Source organism: Cyclopterus lumpus, chromosome 6 (genome assembly GCF_009769545.1).
Source record: "Cyclopterus lumpus isolate fCycLum1 chromosome 6, fCycLum1.pri, whole genome shotgun sequence".
NCBI lineage: Eukaryota > Metazoa > Chordata > Actinopteri > Perciformes > Cyclopteridae > Cyclopterus > Cyclopterus lumpus.
The window spans coordinates 2,585,001-2,605,853 of NC_046971.1; the positions used below are offsets into that span (position 1 = coordinate 2,585,001).

General features: G+C 45.0%; 1 protein-coding gene across 3 annotated transcripts in view; it reads right to left on the reverse strand.

Annotated features, from left to right (window-relative positions):
* The window catches only part of pot1 (protection of telomeres 1 homolog), a 51,506-nt gene extending 36,171 nt beyond the window's left edge, over window positions 1-15,335 (reverse strand). The window contains exons 1-4 of one of the 3 annotated variants that reach the window (XM_034534384.1): window positions 15,243-15,335; window positions 7,147-7,304; window positions 6,166-6,238; window positions 2,985-3,085 (exon numbers count right to left, since the gene is read on the reverse strand). In XM_034534384.1, the coding sequence (XP_034390275.1) occupies window positions 2,985-3,085; window positions 6,166-6,238; window positions 7,147-7,304; window positions 15,243-15,309 (399 nt within the window). In that variant the 5' untranslated portion in view covers window positions 15,310-15,335. The other 2 variants (XM_034534386.1, XM_034534385.1) reach the window with 2 other exon arrangements.
* Between the last annotated feature and the right edge of the window lie 5,518 nt (window positions 15,336-20,853).

Genomic DNA, 20,853 nt, shown 5'->3' on the forward strand with positions numbered 1-20,853 from the left:
GAAGGTGGCAGGAGAGGAGACGGGAAAGAAGATATTTTAAAAACTGGTAATAACTCATAAGCTGTGTTCACAAAAATGTAAACAAAACAACAACATTAGAGAGCGTTATGGGAAGGTGGAGAAGCAACAAACACCCCGACAGGATTCGTTCACACTCGGATGACACAGAGGAGAGGCAAGCAAACAGAAAAGCTGTAAATTAGATTCAGCAGCCAGATACCATCATCATCATCATCATCTTCATCATCTCACTTCACACTTTATCACAACAGCGTGTGCAGACGCTAAATTTAGATCTGCACAACACACGTTTCATATTTAAAAGGCCGAGTTGTCGTTTGCATGTCTTCACTTCTTCTCTTCTTCACTTCCAGTCGTCAATGTTACAATGTGGCCGAACTCCATTTCATAATATCAACGTGAATGTATTTCTCGCCCTTTTTCATCCCGTGAAAATAACACCTACTTCAAGAAGGCACCAACAAAAAACAGTTCAGGAAGTGATGGATGGATGGATGGATGGATGGATGGATGGGTAGATGGATGGATAGGTAGGTGGATGGATAGGTATAGGTAGATGGATGGATAGGTAGAGGTAGATGGATGGATAGGTAGATGGATGGATAGGTAGATAGATGGATAGGTAGATGGATGGATAGATAGATGGATGGATAGGTAAATGGATGGATAGGTAGATGGATGGATAGGTATAGGTAGATGGATGGATAGGTAGATCGATGGATAGGTATAGGTAGATGGATGGATAGGTAGGTAGATGGATAGGTAGATGGATGGATAGGTAGATGGATGGATAGGTAGATGGATGGATAGGTAGGTAGATGATAGGTAGATGGTTGGATAGGTAGATGGATGGATGGATAGGTATAGGTAGATGGATGGATAGGTAGGTAGATGATAGGTAGATGGATAGATGGATGGATAGGTATAGGTAGATGGATGGATAGGTAGATGGATGGATAGGTAGATGATAGGTAGATGGGTGGATAGGTAGATGGATGGATAGGTAGATGGATGGATAGGTAGGTAGATGATAGGTAGATGGGTGGATAGGTAGATGGATGGATAGGTAGATGGATGGATAGGTAGATGGATGGATGGATAGGTAGATGGATGGATAGGTAGGTGGATGGATAGGTAGATGGATGGATAGGTAGTTGGATGGATAGGTAGATCGATGGATAGGTATAGGTAGATGGATGGATAGGTAGAGGTAGATGGATGGATAGGTAGATGGATGGATAGGTAGATAGATGGATAGGTAGATGGATGGATAGATAGATGGATGGATAGGTAAATGGATGGATAGGTAGATGGATGGATAGGTATAGGTAGATGGATGGATAGGTAGATCGATGGATAGGTATAGGTAGATGGATGGATAGGTAGGTAGATGGATAGGTAGATGGATGGATAGGTAGATGGATGGATAGGTAGATGGATGGATAGGTAGGTAGATGATAGGTAGATGGTTGGATAGGTAGATGGATGGATGGATAGGTATAGGTAGATGGATGGATAGGTAGGTAGATGATAGGTAGATGGATAGATGGATGGATAGGTATAGGTAGATGGATGGATAGGTAGGTAGATGATAGGTAGATGGGTGGATAGGTAGATGGGTGGATAGGTAGATGGATGGATAGGTAGATGGATGGATAGGTAGGTAGATGATAGGTAGATGGGTGGATAGGTAGATGGATGGATAGGTAGATGGATGGATAGGTAGATGGATGGATAGGTAGGTAGATGGATGGATGGATAGGTAGATGGATGGATAGGTAGATAGATGGATAGGTAGGTAGATGGATAGGTAGGTAGATGGATAGGTAGATGGATGGATAGGTAGATGGATGGATAGGTAGGTAGATGGATAGGTAGGTAGATGGTAGGTAGATGGATGGATAGGTAGATGGATGGATAGGTAGGTAGGTGGATAGGTAGATGGATGGATAGGTAGATGGATGGATAGGTAGATGGATGGATAGGTAGGTAGGTGGATAGGTAGATGGATGGATAGGTAGATGGATGGATAGGTAGATGGATGGATAGATAGGTAGATGGATGGATAGGTAGGTAGATGGATAGGTAGGTAGATAGATGGATAGGTAGATGGATTGATAGGTAGATGGATGGATAGGTAGATGGATTGATAGGTAGATGGATGGATAGGTAGATAGGTGGATAGGTAGATGGATTGATAGGTAGATGGATGGATAGGTAGATAGGTGGATAGGTAGATGGATGGATAGGTAGATGGATGGATAGGTAGGTAGGTGGATAGGTAGATGGATGGATAGGTAGATGGATGGATAGGTAGGTAGATGGATAGGTAGGTAGATGGATAGGTAGATGGATGGATAGGTAGATGGATGGATAGGTAGATAGATGGATAGGTAGATGGATGGATAGGTAGATGGATGGATAGGTAGATGGATGGATAGGTAGATGGATGGATAGGTAGGTAGATGGATAGGTAGGTAGATGGATAGGTAGATGGATGGATAGGTAGATGGATGGATAGGTTTATGGATGGATAGGTAGATGGATGGATAGGTAGGTAGATGGATAGGTAGATGGATGGATAGGTAGATAGATGGATAGGTAGATAGATGGATAGGTAGATAGATGGATAGGTAGGTAGATGGATAGGTAGATGGATAGGTAGATGGATGGATAGGTAGATGGATGGATAGGTAGATAGATGGATAGGTAGGTAGATGGATAGGTAGATGGATGGATAGGTAGATAGATGGATAGGTAGATAGATGCATAGATGGACATATACGTATACGTCAGGACGACTGCGTCCACTTCATCGACGCTTACTATGAAGTGTGAACAGAAACGGGACCAAAGCTAAAAATGGCAACATTGTATCGTTCCCTCGAGCCGGACCGCATGAACCCGCCCACGGGCGTTTAAGCGCCGCGAGCTTCACGCCGCTGACGACCGAGTGAACCTACCCCTTGATTGACAGCTTGATTGAAGTCCTTGGCCAGCCCTCCGAACAGGACGACGTTGATCGATGGGTTTTGGGCCGAGGCGTTGGGCGGTGAGTCTTCTTCTGCAAAAGGAGATGCGGGGGACAGATGAGACGTTCAGGTGACGGTACACTTCCTGGATATCTCGTCAACGTTGAAGACGGTGAACTCTGTGAACTCTGTTGAATGTTTCAGCTCGTGAAAACTGTCCATTCGATTCTGTTATTCTGCAAGTCTAAGAAGGAAGATTTGTGTCTTTATTACGCAAACAAATAAAAAAAGGTTTTGAGAGCAAAACGTAAAAATATATAAACTGAGAATAACATATGTGGTAGTTTTGCTCATGAAACTATAATTTTTGGCTGCAAAGCAAAAATCTTTGGTCTAAGAAAATAAAACGTTGCTCATTCAGCAGCGTATGCCCCGCCCACTACGTCCACTCAACTCGTAGCATTTCGATTTGAGACCAAAGGATTTTTTTTTTTTAAGCAAATATTTTTTATTTGCAGCCAAAAAAAAATCTAGTTTCATAAGCAAAACAAACGCATAATTTATTTTATTATTTTTATTTTATGCTAAATGAAAACAATTCTCCAATTACAGTTGTGCAATAGTGATCATTTTGTTCTGTCATTTGTATCATGTGACAATAAACTGAATATCTTTTGGGTTCGATTGTCAGCGACGTTGGAAATTAAAACAAGCCGGCAGCCAAATGCTGGTAACATATGCAAGATGAGCCCATGGTTCTGTAGGTTCTGTAGGAGGTTCTGTAGCTATACCTACAGAACCACAGCATGGCTGCAGTGACAGAGCCAGTGGAAGAGCGATGAGTAAGAAAAGGTCCGCCAGACGCTCGGCTAATTCATGCAGAGTCTAGTATTTACAGTTATGTTCTACATTTGTAGACCAAACGATTAATCGATTAATATAAAAAAAAAAGATAAATTGATAGTAAAATAATCGTCCGTTGCTGCTAACCACTGACCCAGTCGCGATAATAAGTGACGATGCAACACTGTTGGACAGCATAGAGCATAGAGAGTTGAACAGAAAAGAGACTGAAGTAACAGTCTTTGGTTTAAAAAGAAAAACAATAATTAACGTCCCTTTAGAACCAAAACATCGTTGCCAACGCAAACAAAAACCCACGAAGACCATGAACATCACGCTGTGTAGAAGAAGACTTGAAACTAGGGATTGAAACCATAAACAATGTTTACTGAGGGAATAAATCAAGAGAAGTAGAGTCATTTATATATACTTCTATACAACCAGAGGAGTCGCCCCCTGGTGGTCAGGAGAGAGAATGCAGCTTTAACACATGAAGCATAGACTTCTATACAACCAGAGGAGTCGCCCCCTGGTGGTCAGGAGCGAGAATGCAGCTTTAACACATGAAGCATAGACTTCTATACAACCAGAGGATTCGCCCCCTGGTGGTCAGGAGAGAGAATGCAGCTTTAAGACATGAAGCATAGACTTCTATACAACCAGAGGAGTCGCCCCCTGGTGGTCAGGAGAGAGAATGCAGCTTTAAGACATGAAGCATAGACTTCTATACAACCAGAGGAGTCGCCCCCTGGTGGTCAGGAGAGAGAATGCAGCTTTAACACATGAAGCATAGACTTCTATACAACCAGAGGAGTCGCCCCCTGGTGGTCAGGAGAGAGAATGCAGCTTTAAGACACTTCTCAGAAGCGGAGGTTGCTGCCTGGGCCAGACACAAACGCATTACTTGAAGCCTGTCTAGATCGTCTCTTGATCTTGGAGAGATTCAGGCCCGGCCCGATAGGAACCCGTTATCCTGCGTCATGTGGAACTTGTTTATGAAGTGGTCGTGTTCACTGGCGACGCCTCCAACGCCTCACTTGAGTAACAGATTAACAGAACAGTAATTATGAATGAGGCATCCGTTGAATCCAAAACGCTTCCACACATTACTTCTCAGACGGCTTCATGCTCATCTGTTCAGCACCGCTCGCTCTTCACATCGGGCTCAGAGGTAAGGAGGAGACAGAGGGACGCTCGCTTCTAGAACACACACCAGCCAACAGCTTAACACAGACAGACAGGCACGCAGACAGACAGATATAGAGACAGGGAGACAGACAGACAGACAGATATAGAGACAGGGAGACAGACAGACAGACAGACAGATATAGAGACAGGGAGACAGACAGACAGACATACAGACAGATATAGAGACAGGGAGACAGACAGACATACAGACAGACAGATATAGAGACAGGGAGACAGACAGACAGACAGATATAGAGACAGGGAGACAGACAGACATACAGACAGATATAGAGACAGGGAGACAGACAGACAGACAGATATAGAGACAGTGAGACAGACAGACATACAGACAGATATAGAGACAGGGAGACAGACAGACAGATATAGAGACAGGGAGACAGACAGACAGACAGATATAGAGACAGGGAGACAGACAGACAGACATACAGACAGATATAGAGACAGGGAGACAGACAGACAGACAGACAGATATAGAGACAGGGAGACAGACAGACAGACAGATATAGAGACAGATATAGAGACAGGGAGACAGACAGACAGACATAGAGACAGGCAGACAGACAGACAGAAGAATAGACAGACAGACAGGCAGACAGACAGATATAGAGACAGGGAGACAGACAGACAGACAGACAGATATAGAGACAGACAGACATACAGACAGATATAGAGACAGGGAGACAGACAGACAGACGAACAGACAGACAGATATAGAGACAGGGAGACAGAGACAGATATAGAGACAGACAGGCAGACAGACAGATATAGAGACAGGGAGACAGAGACAGATATAGAGAGAGACAGACAGACAGACAGACAGGCAGACAGACAGATATAGAGACAGGGAGACAGAGACAGATATAGAGACAGACAGGCAGACAGACAGATATAGAGACAGGGAGACAGAGACAGCTATAGAGACAGACAGACATACAGACGTACAGACAGACGTCCAACCGTACAGACAGGCAGGCAGAGAGACAGGTTGCTGGATTGATTCCTTGTGGCAGTCCTGCGCTTAAAAAGAAAAGTGCCTTTCCCATCTGAACCAGAGCACCAGAGCGAGGCGGCATCGGGCCGCCGCTCGTGGGGCCTCATTCAGGAGCAAACCCCCTCATACCTTGAATGACGGTCTTCAGGAGGTTGTTGTCCGATGCCAACGACACCAGCCGGCCTATACGGACCACCTTCCCCTGGAGAAGTTAACAAAGAAATACAGAAAAAATAAATGGATAATCACTCGGAGGAGCACAACTGGAAAGCGTTTCAGGTCCTGAAGGATCTCACGGAGCTCGCGTCAGCTGATCAAAGCCTCGTCAGAGCAATCGTCATGGAGATGAGCTGCGAGACAGACGGTGGATTATCCTGCCGCTCTGGATTTTTATTTATTTTAATTTATTCCAGAGAACAAGAACAAACTAACTCGTGAACGGGTTGTGGCAGGTGACAGATAAACACTGTTGTGTTCCCCGTGTGGTCGTACTGGAGGAAGTACTCGTGTGCATAAGTAAACGTGGCAATACTCTGTTACTCTGTCAAAAGTAATAATAACAATATTAAAAAAAGAAATAACTTCTCCACATTGAATTGTCTCAAAACGACTAGACCTGTGGTATATATTTATTAAGTTGGGCACTCATTATTCCAATTCATTCTATTTTTTTTATCAATTTATAAACCTAGAAGAAATGTCAATTAATTTCAATTGCATCACATCTTTAGCGTTTGGTGGTATAAATTGACTTTTTTTTAAATTTCAAGTTTAAGTTTGTTGGTTGTTTTTTCAACCAATTGAAGGATTTTAATCAAGTTATCAGAGAAACTAAAATCAGACCCGGTCCGCTGAACGGTGATGTGGAGCTGCTTCATTCATGGTTTTAATCCGCAGGTCCGTTTCAATCTTATATTATTGTTTTGATTTAGCAGCAGTAAAAATACATATTGGGCGTTAAATTAAAAGGACAAATTATCGGCATCAAGATGTATTTAGAGTATCAAAAGTAAAAAAGTACTCATTATGTTTAAAGGCCCATTTTCAGAATAATGTAAATTCATATTATCAGATGACATAAAGTTCATCAAAAGTACGTGAAAAGTGTACCGTGCACATTGCGGGTCGCTGGAGACGAACCTTGACTGTTTTGTCCGAGTAGTCGGCGTCGGGGCCGATGAGCGAGATGGGAACCCTGGTCATGTGCGCCGGTACCTGGGAGCCTGGCCCCGCCCCCTCGAACATCACTCGCTGAGGCATGGCGTCACCTGAGGGGAACATGAACGGAAACATTTACACCTGGGTGAGAGTTCCGTCTCCGGTTTAATTCTCGGGGTTTCAACGCGCGTCGTTGTCCGACCGTCCTCCACCGCAGACGACTCGTTACCAGGATGAACCCTGTGACGGGAAAACACCCCGATCCGGGTCGACGGTAGAAGTCCTCGAGGCGCTTTGTTTTTTTCCAGAGAGGAACCCGGAAAAAAGTGCCGTCCGTGTTCCCGGCAGGTAGCGCGTTGCCTCCTGTCACGGCTCGTTAGTTTGATTCTCGGCGGATTCGACCGGCGAGTCCCTCGGTGGTAATCTCTCGTTTTCGAGAGAGAGCGAGAACAGCCTGCGAGGTACGACGGGCTGCTCGCTCGGCCGTGCAGTCGGCTGCTCGGTCAGGCGGAAGAAAAAAAAACACCCAGGAAAAAATAAATCAAATAAACCTCTCTGATTTAGACCCTGGAGGGGGGCGTGGGGGGGCCCGGGGCCTGAATTAGAGCACGATGAGTGATTCATTCATGAGTTCAGAGCCACTCTGTGTGAAGGTACCACGGAGACCAGCTGTAGGTCAGATTTGGGGGATCTGACCTACAGTTGCTCCACGACACTCCGTCTGAACCCTGAAAACAGAAGGGTTCTTATTGGGTGCACACGAAGGTTATAACAAAAACTGTTAAGTACCCGAAGCTGACATCAAGTGTTTGGCGATTGAGGTGCCAATTCAGGGAGCCAGGAAGTCAGAGGATTCAAGATTGTTCTCACGAACCCTTTGAGCATCAACTGTTTGCAGACGAGCCCGATCGCTTTCCGTCCAACGAGTGGAAGGCCTTCAACGTCCACGTAGGAATCGTTAACGTTAGCTAAGGCCGCGCGCATCGATGCCTCTCGATACCTACGAGAAGTAACGCGCCGTAATTCGGAGAAAGGCCGTAACGTGGGCAACGAGCTCGGTCGTCTTTGTGGGAAAAAACGCGCGAAGAATGAGTAGTAACCTTTGGTTGGATTTCGTACGAGTCGTGTGAGGATACGTTGAACCGGCAGCTTTCTACATTCATCACCTTAAACGTGAGCGATTAGGAGTCTAGAAACATACCAGCGATTATTAAAGAATAACGCATTCATTTGATGGCACAAAGATGTTCCAAGGGTCGACGGGACGCACTTAAAGTTGGTAGATAGTACCCGGTACCCGTGTAGTAGTACCTGCTCGGTGAGTTAAAACACTGCTAATTATTGATTAAGGGGGATCCGGTGAGGGGTTTTGAGGCCGATCACTGATCCCGGAAAGCTGCATCGGCTGATACAAAAATATATATATTAAAAAAGTATATACAACAATAAAATAGTAGCACTTTGTAGTTTGGCTTCCTTGTTGTTGTGAGTTTGTACTCTCGTGGTTGAATGCATTCATTGTAAAGTCTCTTTGGATAAAAGTCAGCTAAAGGTAATGCAATGATACATATTAGGAATTGCTTATTTTAACATGTGCAACATATATGAATTGGTGTAAAAAAACATTGTGAAAGTCAAATGTGGCGTGATATCCAATGACGAGAGCTGCACGGTTGGACAGTTATGGTTGTTTATGACAAACTGCAAGTTTAAGTGTGATGTTTGTTTACAACTGAAGACATTTAATGCTCCTGTTGACAAATCTGCACTTCAGCTGGAGAAGCAGACGTTCATTTCTCACCCTGAAATCAATAAATAAGTAGTTACATCTGATATTAAAATGCTGCCAGTGATGTTCCCTAATACTAACAACAATTAAAAAAAAGACAAATTACCATTAAGATAGATTGATTAGCTGAAGAGCTTTTTGGAGTCAAGGTATTTTGCCGAAGGGGAAACCAGCTGTCAAGGAACACGACTCGAACCGAGACGGCATTCTGTAATACGAGGCTATAATTAAAGCCTCCAGGAAAGAAAAAAAAAAAAAAAAAATATATATATATATATATATATATATATATATATATATATATATATATATCCTTCAAATGTGGATCTGCAAAGATGAAATAGGCTCCGACACGCCGCATCCCGCTGGCGACACAGAAACCCGCCTGTGTGATCAAACCCCGACACCTGGTCCCTGCAGGACCTCACCTCCACCTGGACCCTGCAGGACCTCACCTCCACCTGGACCCTGCAGGACCTCACCTACACCTGGACACTGCAGGACCTCACCTCCACCTGGACCCTGCAGGACCTCACCTCCACCTGGACCCTGCAGGACCTCACCTCCACCTGGACCCTACAGGACCTCACCTACACCTGGACACTGCAGGACCTCACCTCCACCTGGACCCTGCAGGACCTCACCTCCACCTGGACCCTGCAGGACCTCACCTCCACCTGGACCCTGCAGGACCTCACCTCCACCTGGACCCTGCAGGACCTCACCTCCACCTGGTCCCTGCAGGACCTCACCTCCACCTGGACCCTGCAGGACCTCATCTACACCTGGACCCTGCAGGACCTCATCTACACCTGCAGCCAGCTGATCCCCGTGGCCTCCTGCAGCCAATGCGTTTGTCAGCTTCGGCAAATGAACGGTAGACTCCGGTCCCTCCCACGCAGCAGAACCATATCAGAGACCCCCCCACCCCCCCATCCCCCACCCCCTACGAGTCGTCAGCAGTAAACAGTTGGCTGATCCCCCCCCCCCCTCGCCGCGGGTTGGCAGCTGATCCCTGCCAAATGTCGGCCGGTCCACCCCGAGCAGACGGTCGGCCGAGCGTCACCAGGAAAAAAGGAAATAGAAAGCCGGCGCTCGGCTGCTCATTAACTCAGAGGGCGACTCGAGGTCACCACGGCAACACGGGTCACGAGGAGGCCGAGCTCAGAACGCTGCCCAACAGAGCCGAGTATTCCAGATCTGCTGAAGTGCCACTGAGCAACACACGGAGTCCCGAGCAGCTTAAAGCCACCACATTATTATCGACGGCTTTATTCAATTCTGTTTAAAAAATACTGGCAAAATCCGCTGAAAATGATTATTTTACCGACACAATTATTAAAACAATTCAGATGTTGTTTTTTTGCATCATATCAGACTAAGAAAACTTTAATTATTTAGGTGGATGGAGGCGAAATGTAAATGCCGTAACAGTTACCACGGCAACACAAGAGACCATTTTTGCAGCCTTGTTAGAAATTCCAATGATGAGAAGAAAAGACAAGCATGGAGGAGAATAAAAAAAATTAAAAAAGGATAAAATAAAACTAGTTTCCAGATTGGAATAAATATTTTTCAATTTCGTAAGAGGCCCACTGGTTCGTGGACGGCCGTTTTGAAGCCTCGATTTTGGCACTTTGGCCGACGCCATCTTGGTTTTTCACAGCCATAAGAGACACAAAAAGGGTGGAGCCAATCAAATGCCGAATAAACAGAAAACTCACTGTGTTAATGTTGTAACACAAACCGACCAATCCCAGACCGGACAACGCCAACGCTGTGGTGTCGACCTGTCAATCACCTTATAGCCCCGCCCCTAAAGCGTCCCCTGCTTTATGGTCTGTTTGACTCTAAATGACCATAATTTACTAAATGAACATCACGCTGTATTGAAGAAGACTTGAAACTAGAGATTGAGACCAAAAACTAATGTTTACAATGTTTACTGAGGGAATACATCAAGAGAAGTAGAGTCATTTATATAGACTTCTATACAACCAGAGGAGTCACCCCCTGGTGGTCAGCAGAGAGAATGCAGCTTTAACACATGAAGCATAGACTTCTATACAACCAGAGGAGTCGCCCCCTGGTGGTCAGGTGAGAGAATGCAGCTTTAACACATGAAGCATAGACTTCTATACAACCAGAGGAGTCGCCCCCTGGTGGTCAGGTGAGAGAATGCAGCTTTAACACATGAAGCATAGACTTCTATACAACCAGAGGAGTCGCGCCCTGGTGGTCAGGAGAGAGAATGTAGCTTTAACACATGAAGCATAGACTTCTATACAACCAGAGGAGTCGCCCCCTGGTGGTCAGTAGGGAGAATGCAGCTCTAACACATGAAGCATAGACTTCTATACAACCAGAGGAGTCATTTTAGGCCTTGACCACATATTATTTAAAACAAATATTTTGCTCTACGTTTCAGCCTCTTGTCCACATGCAAACAAATGTTTAGGTCAAAGCGTTTGGGAAACAACAACGTCACCATCTAAATCCCATTGTTACTTTGTTTGTGCCTGAAGAAACAACAACAACAACAACAACAACTTCGGGCATCGGAGTCCGTGTGCTCAAAGGGTGAAGTAGCTGTAAATACCTGTGAACAACACAAACAGTAAACTCTACATGACTCTCTCTCCACTGAGAGCCCAAAAGAACTAAACTTTCCCCATTAAATGTGAACAGAGGTGAACAACAACACTCCTGAAGGTTCATTTGGTGCCACATAAACCTCCAGCTGCCACAGAGCTCACGCTCCAGCGGTTTCACCTATTGAATTAATACTAAGTAAAAGTCACACGGCCCAGCGGTGACTTCGGGGTTTGTATGGTTTTTCTCCGGGGGGGGGGGGGGGGGGTGTTATCAGGTACGGAGCAGCTGGCGAGCGCCGAGCGGAGGTGTGTCGAGGGAGAGCCGCTCTGCAGCACTCACATTTATTTTAAAAAAATAACATTTCAGCTGCGGTCAGAAATCAGACCCTGGACACACTCGTTTAAAATGTCTCGCATCCGCATTAAATCTCCTACAGGAAAATGTATTAAAAAGGATTTTTTTTTTCTGGGTTTATTTGTATTGTATTTAGTTGCTGCTTTAAACACGTGAGCACAAACATGCAGCGATAACCTCATCTCATCCATATCTTTGTTCAAACTGCCGTGCATTAAAACAACGGTTCAGGTTTATGACGTACGGCGTGTGACTTCGTGGTCTTTATACGCCCTCGGTCAAGATACACGTGGATAACGTACGGAAGTATTATTTCCTCGTAGGTGTCACTCGAAGTGACAGGATTCTCCCAAACTCTGCAGCTCCCCTCAGCGTTATGGAGCTTTTTTAATAAGCCTCTTTCAACACAAACAACTCTACTAACAATAGTTTGTTTCAGGGTGATAAAATCGTCCGTTCCATGTCTAAAGACGTCGCGTTGTCCATCGCCAACCTTTGAATCCAGACCAGAACGAACCGCTAATCTAAAGAACACGCGCGTGTCGTTTGTTAATCTGCATCGCCATCAGAAGAGGCTTAAACGTATTCAGAAGATCTGGAGGAGGAACGACGTCTGTGCAGCTGGAGATACGCGTCTCTGGCCACGCATCCACACACATCATACAATCTCCCCATCCCCCCTCCAGGGTGGAGAACACAGATCTAAACGAAACAACAGAGAAGGAGACTGGAGGAGTTTCCTCTGCAGTGGTAATCCTCCCAGAGGGCACTGGGAGATGCACCAACTCCTCACTGCACTCAGTTTTGAAAAAAAAGGATCCCCTCAAGATGCAATAATGAATGAGTTTGTACGTTTCTGTGCTTATAGGAGCAGATGTCCTTTGCAAAATGGAGACCCTGTAGAGTTTGCTTCATTGGTTTAAAGCACCGGAGGAGACGACCACGTAGTATTACAATTTAAATGAAACGGACCTCGCCAGGAAGTACTGCAGGAGGGTGGGAGAGACACTAAAAGGACATCACGGCAGTGGCGAGGAAGGTAAAGAGAGGCAGCGTCATAATGCTCAAACTTCACTCGTGAAAAAACAAAAGAGTCTATTGAACTCCAGCGGCTTGGGAACGTTTGGTACAGATCCCTGAGGAGGATCTTAATTACCCGCGCTGTAACGTCTCTCTTGATGAATACAGAAGAACGTTCATATCCACAGCTCCAATCCCTTCAGTCGTATATTCTTCACTCTGCTGAGGTTAATGCTGCTCTCAGTCACCAATTAATTCTAACTGCTTCTTTAAAAAAAGAAAATAGAAAAAGCGTTGGTGGTTTATGGTCGGTGTTACACTCAAAACCTCCCTGCGGGTGTTTCACAATAAAAAGGCCCGACAGTAAGAGGATGGAGAGCCTCCTTTGAGGTGCTTTTATTGTGAAAGCTACATAAAACAAACTCGATTTGAACCTTTGCTCAGCTGGCCGAGGCTACGCTGCGATTGGCCAGTTTTACTTCCATATCTGTATGTAGTCAGTATATCTAAACGTAGTTTAAGTTAAGTCATCAAATACCTACTACTACGACTAAGGTGCTTTATTCCGACAAGAAGAAAGTTGGTGCATAATTCTACATGAATATAATCTGATGAATAAATACAACTTGTTATCCTTCGTGGGTTCTTTGTTCTCCCTCCCGAGTCAGCCAGGTGAGTTTTATAGTTAAAGAATCGCTGATCATGTGACTTTGCGAACAACCAATCAGTGTTGAGACCAACGCGAGGAGCAGACTGTGAATGAAATGTTAACTGTGGGTTTAATTACAATGAAGAAACCGTCTTGGCTGATGTTCCAAGCCGCATACCTCACAGTGATGTTTAACAAAGTCATGCACTCATAATTAGGTTAACTCATGCGCGTGCACGTGCGCTCCATAGTGACAAGGACAGCAGCGCAGCATGCGCTGAGGCCGTCAGCTCCGTTGAACCCCTGCAGCTTTACAAATGCAACGTGATGCAACGTTCAGTCATTTGCTCCAAAATCAACACTGTAAAACAGCAACAAATTAAAAAATATATACATGTTCTCCGAGTCGTGCGGTTTCTTCTTATATTAAAATAATCTTAATTTTATATTTCTTTTTTAAAAACGGTCAACCAGAATGACATGACTACACTGAATAAGACAAAAACATGTCAAGTTGATTTAAATAACTTTATTAAGATTGTTCAATAATGTGCATTGCAATAATATAATATTACGCTGTTCGTTTAATGCATTATTATATGAACATTATATATATATATATATATATATATATATATATATATATATATATATATATATATATAGAGAGAGAGAGAGAGAGAGAGTTGGATTCTTTAGCTCTGACAGAATAGTTGAGGAAAGGGCATATACCACAAAAGTATTGATTATGTTTTTGCCAAATTCTATATTCAGAAGTTTTTTAAAAATTCATATTTTTGTGTTATCTTAAAAACTCTTAAATGCTGTTCCAACAAAAAGGCCATAAGAACAGAAACGGCATGCACCGCCTGTGATATATATATATATTTGTAATTAAACAATCACAGTTTGTGCCTTAGTGTCTACTTTTTAATATTGTTTTTTAATTATATTAATTTTATTTATTTCCTATATTTATTAATTATCTGCGGTTGCCCCCTGGCATGTTAGTTTAAATGTATTTGTTGAATAAAGAACACTAAATAAAAACCTGTCACTCTTCATGATGGACAACTAAGCTAACTAGCTAGTTAGCATGCTAGCTAACTTAAGCTAACCCCAGTGTCTCTGTTGTGACACACAGGGTATAGAATATAATAATAATACAACAATACACTCGTTATATTAAACAGGCTCCAGTGGTAACTTCGGCGTGCAAACCACCGCCGAAGGGGGCGTTATTTAATCATATTTAGCCGTGATTTGGGGTCGAGGGAGCCGGAGTGAAGCGACACAACCAGACGCACCGCGGAGCGACGCCGACCTGTTCACTAATAACGTGTGTTGTGTGTAGGCCGAACGTCACGAGGCAACGCGCACGTGAGTGCAACGTGTAAATGCACACTCTGCGTGTGCGCGCGCGCGTGGCAATGGGCGAAACAAGCCGCAACACGGAGGTCTTTACATTGGGTCTGGCCACACGGTGTGAGCGGCTAAACACGCTTTAAATACCTGAATAAAGTACTTTCAGAAACACGCAGTTGACACGCGGAGCAGCGTGGGGAAGAAGCCCGTCTTTAGGGTGCGGCGCGTGGACGTAAACACGACGTCACGCGCTGCAAACCGGAGGAAATCACTTACGATTGCAGGACTTTGTTTTGTTTTTCCCTCGCTTGGTTTCGAATTGACAGGGTGCCGTACTGCGCATGCGTGTTGCGACCCGGATAGCGCGACTTCTTTACAGAGACGCGTGAGAGAGACGTCAGAGACGTCAACAAAACAGACAGATAATAATAGTAATAGTAGTAATAATAATAATGAGTATTATAAATAATAATTATAATTATTTCTAATAATAATTCTCAATAATGAGTTGGTTGCAATCTGGAAAACACCACTAGATATCCCTGTGTCTTACACGCCTTTAAACGTCATCTAACATTGCATATCCTTTCTGCTCTTTGACATGAATCTGATAGTTCTCTTAACATTTAAATTTCATGTTTAAAGCAGATTTCTGCCGAATGAAGCCGATGCTTCATGTGTTAAAGCTGCATTCTCTCTCCTGGCCACCAGGGGGCGACCCCTCTGGTTGTATAGAAGTATATGCTTCATGTGGTAATGCTGCATTCTCTCTCCTGACCACCAGGGGGCGACTCCTCTGGTTGTATAGAAGTCTCTGCTTCATGTGTTAAAGCTCCATTCTCGCTCCTGACCACCAGGGGGCGACTCCTCTGGTTGTATAGAAGTCTATGCTTCATGTGTTAAAGCTGCATTCTCTCTCCTGACCACCAGGGGGCGACTCCTCTGGTTGTATAGAAGTCTATACTTCATGTGTTAAAGCTGCATTCTCTCTCCTGACCACCAGGGGGCGACTCCTCTGGTTGTATAGAAGTCTATGCTTCATGTGTCTATGCTTCATGTGTGGCTTACTGTGATTGTCCACGCCCACTTCTTATATACAGTCTATGGTTTAAAGCTTGCTAACTCGTTGGCTGTAAAAGGATCTTGAGTCTTTATAGCTGATCAGAGGAAGAATACCTCAGAGGCGGTGCTAAAAAATCTTTAGAAAATCATTACGAATTGTCCTCTGGCGAGCATCGATATCCAAAGTGAATCTGTCAAATAATTATTGAGATAAATCTCCGTGGAAACATCTGCATCAATCAGAATTGTGACGCGTCGGGCAGAAAGAACAACTTCCATCTCGTCAAACAGCCGCTCCGCTCGGAGCCATCACATCCACGAGACGAAGCCTCAGAAGCTTTTACAACCGGATTACTGACTGTTTAATTAAATTGAATAATGCCAAACACTTACCGAGCCTGCCGCCGTATTAGTAGGAGGCTCATTACTCAGCGCTAATGACTTTCTCCATGCGGAGAGACACATGAGAGGGCCCGAGGTTCTGTTCCTGCTTTATGGTTCTAATCAACCGTCCCGCCGCTGAAGAATATCGCCAATAAACTACACGAGTGAAGCTGTCTCTGGTGATGGAAAACAACTTCCACATTGTTCTATTTGGCCCTGTTGCTGCGTGGGGAAGAGGAGGAGGAGGAGGAGGAGGAGGAGGAGGAGGAAGGGGAGGAGGAAGAGGAGGAAGAAGAAGAGGAGGAGGAGGAGGAGGAGGAGGAGGAAGGGGAGGAGGAAGAGGAGGAAGAAGAAGAGGAAGGGGAGGAGGAAGAGGAGGAGGAGGAAGAAGAAGAAGAGGAAGGGGAGGCCGTTAGCTGGTGCTTGATCATGCAGCTGCATCCAGGTGGGAAATCTCTGGTCGACGTTCTTCCTCCGGAGTATTTTTCTGCAACTAAACCAACGATGTGAAGAAAATCTACTTCCTGTTCAGACACGCTCACATGCTAAATGTGTTAAAGCTGCATTCTCTCTCCTGACCACCAGGGGGCGACTCCTCTGGTTGTATAGAAGTCTATTCTCTCCTTTAGGCTAATTGAATTAAATCCATTCCTTACCTAAACCAAACTACAGCCTCCAGAGGCTCTATTGAGGCTCTAATCACCCAGCAGCAACACAGACAACACTACGATGTGCCCAGGAAACCTCGTGCCGACCTCCCAGCAGCCTCTGGGGCCAGGACAAAAGGTGGAGGTGGAGGAGCTCCATGGTCCCTGTGAGCTGGAGGCCGGATGCCCTGAGGTGTGGTGATGTTGCAGAAATGGAGCCTTCCCGTGATCCAGACCACCTGAGCCCTCTGAGCTCACAGCTGTTCATTAAAGGCTCCGCTCGGGGGTTGGTGTCAGCAGGTCCAACGGGACTCGTCTGGACTGGTCTTCATGTGGGATCCAGATCCTTCTGATCCTGTCGAGTCCAAACCTTGAGCTCTTCAGTGTAAATATTCCACTTTGAGATCCTCCCCGACCTTCGTTCCCCACGTGAGGAGACGGACGGTTATCAGCCCGAGGCAATTAACGCCGCATTTGCAATTTTACTGTTAACTCTTTTTAAAAAAATTTTTTATTCTGCCATCAATCTCCTGGCTGCAGCTCCTCCAGACACATCTCACTGATGGATGTCGGTCGTGACTGGGAACGGAAACTCTTTGACTCTTTTGACTCTTTTAAATGTTCAAAAGTTTGACCTCAACTGTCTCTGGGTCTGTTTTTACGTCCCCAGGTGAAGGTCGTAGAAAGTGACTCTATTATAATTGTTATTATCATTCTTATTATATTATTGTTATTTTGAGGAACTTAAGTTGTACATAATATTTCCGCTTTGTTATACTTTATACTAAAATAAATGAATATAATCCATTTAGAGTCAAACAGACCTTAAAGCGTGGTATGCTTTAAGAAACACGTCAAAGAGTCCAATGTGTTTCACCACTTCACTGGACTTTTTAAAAAAAATGGAGCTCAGGAGAGCTTCCAGAGGTCATGAAGGGTCACAGCTTGGCGGTCCCAGCCGGTTCTCCCGTGGCCCCCCGCCCGGTGTCGACACCTCGTCCCCAGAGCGTCATTATGGCGAGCGGCCCGAAGGCGCCCTTTCCTTTACGACCAGAGGCGGCGCTATAACGAGACGGGGGCAGGCGGCCGCGTCGAGGCCTCCCGACGGACGGAGGCGGTGAGTTCAATGCCTCCGGGTCTCCAGAGCGTCGGTTCTGCTGTCATACAGATGTCACAATGTTTCTTTCACCGGAATAACAATCCTTTTTTTTTTATTTTTATGATTCGACTCATTTAGATTTTGAGTCGTTGTCAACTCCGTTTAGTTTGAATGCTTCGTGAGGGACGGACACTTTGATCTGTTTTTATTCATTTTATTTGTTTACTTTTAGTGTTTTTGGATGGTGGGTTTTGGCTAACAGGACTACGAGCACACACACACACACACACACACACACAGACACACAGACACACACACAGACACACACACACACAGACACACACACACACAGACACACACACAGACACACGCACACACAGACACACACACACACAGACACACACACACACACACACACAGACACACACACACACACGTCTTGGTGAGAGTGTTTTATTGGCCTTAACTCTGAATGAATTGGCTGCATGCGTTGCCGCGTGATGAAGTGTGTTTTACAACGTCGTCCTGCCAGATGGCGTCTGGGGGGGGGGGTGAAAGGTGTTTCAGCTCTAAAAGGTGAAACGCGTTTCAGCTGTAAAAGGTGAAACGCGTTTCAGCTGTAAAAGGTGAAAGGCGTTTCAGCTGTAAAAGGTGAAACGCGTTTCAGCTGTAAAAGGTGAAAGGCGTTTCAGCTGTAAAAGGTGAAAGGCGTTTCAGCTGTAAAAGGTGAAAGGCGTTTCAGCTGTAAAAGGTGAAACGCGTTTCAGCTGTAAAAGGTGAAAGGCGTTTCAGCTGTAAAAGGTGAAACGCGTTTCAGCTGTAAAAGGTGAAAGGCGTTTCAGCTGTAAAAGGTGAAACGCGTTTCAGCTGTAAAAGGTGAAACGCGTTTCAGCTCTAAAAGGTGAAACGCGTTTCAGCTCTAAAAGGTGAAACGCGTTTCACCTTTTAGAGCTGAAACGCGTTTCAGCTGTAAAAGGTGAAACGCGTTTCAGCTCTAAAAGGTGAAACACGTTTCAGCTCTAAAAGGTGAAAGGTGTTTCAGCTGTAAAAGGTGAAACGCGTTTCAGCTGTAAAAGGTGAAACGCGTTTCAGCTCTAAAAGGTGAAACGCGTTTCAGCTGTAAAAGGTGAAACGCGTTTCAGCTGTAAAAGGTGAAACGCGTTTCAGCTGTAAAAGGTGAAACGCGTTTCAGCTGTAAAAGGTGAAACACCAGTTAACTGAGAGCTCTTTGGCTCTCCGGAGAGCTGCAGCAGCTCTTTGTGGTTCCTCTGTGTCTCATATGTGAAACAGACGGGTTTTGTTTGGGCAGCTCCATCATCGGCACCATTACACAAGGCTGCGATAGTTGTTTAGGCTGTTTAATTAAAGTCGTGTGTGTGTGTGTGTGTGTGTGTGTGTGTGTGTGTGTGTGTGTGTTGTTTGTTCCAGAGCTCTTATTGGGTTTCGTGTGAGAGATGAAAGCCGCTCACCTCGTAGAGGACCCCAGTTATCATGCTTGAACAGCGGGGAGAAGAATGTCTCGTGGTTGGGATGGTTCTGGTGTGAACATTTGATTGAAGACGCTCCGACGCCCACACACACACACACACACACACACACACACTCACAGAGCGGTGGAGTCTAATGGGCCCTGAAGGACGGCGTCGCGCCGGTTACGTTGATCATTCGTCAATAACTGGAAATCGACAAATTCGTCACTGTGAAATACTTTTTTTTTTTTTTTTTTTTTCGACGACGACGACGGGCCGAGAACCTGATCTCCTCTCCTGGAGCCCACAGGGAAGATGTGAAGTCTGTGGGCGGTGACACCCTCAAAGTCGTGTTTTTAGATTCACGCACGAAAAGACCAGCTGACATGTGGTCACGTGACTCGTTGAGTCACACCAGCTGGAGGCGAGTGTGACAGTTCAAAGCTTCTAGGGCCAAAGACTTTTAACAGGAAGTGACCATATTTGGAATGAGGAGGAGTGACGGAGAGACGCCGTATACGTCTCTGGTAGAGAGACCTGTCAATCACCTTGTAGCCCCGCCCCTAAAGCATCTCCACCTTTATGGTCTGTTTGACCATAATTTACTAAATGAACATCATTCTGTATTGAATAAGACTTGAAACTAGAGATTGAGACCAAAAACTAATGCTTACAATGTTTACTGAGGGAATACATCAAGAGAAGTAGAGTCATTTATATAGACTTCTATACAACCAGACGAGTCGCCCCCTGGTGGTCAGGAGAGATAATGCAGCTTTAACACATGAAGCATAGACTTCTATACAACCAGAGGAGTCGCCTCCTGGTGGTCAGGAGAGAGAATGCAGCTTTAATACACGAAGCATAGACTTCTATACAACCAGAGGAGTCTTGAGAGAAGTAGAGTCATTTACTCAAAAACCTTGAAAGTTCAACCTCAGTTGATTTAGTTGTTTCAGGGCTCCTTTGTGGATTCAGAGAACTCTGTCCAGCTTCGATTGTCCGTTTCACCTCCTTGCAGCATTAAACCACATTAAACAAAACCAATACATAAACTGTCGGGTAGGACTTGAACGCGCCGCAGAGAGAACTCCTCCGGACGCTGCAGGTAATCCTCAGCTCCGTTTTATCAGCTCCATGCAGACCTCATGTTTGTTTTGATGCCTTTTACATGCTCCATTGCCCTTTTACTCTCTGCTCCACGAGTCCACAGGTAACTCATATTC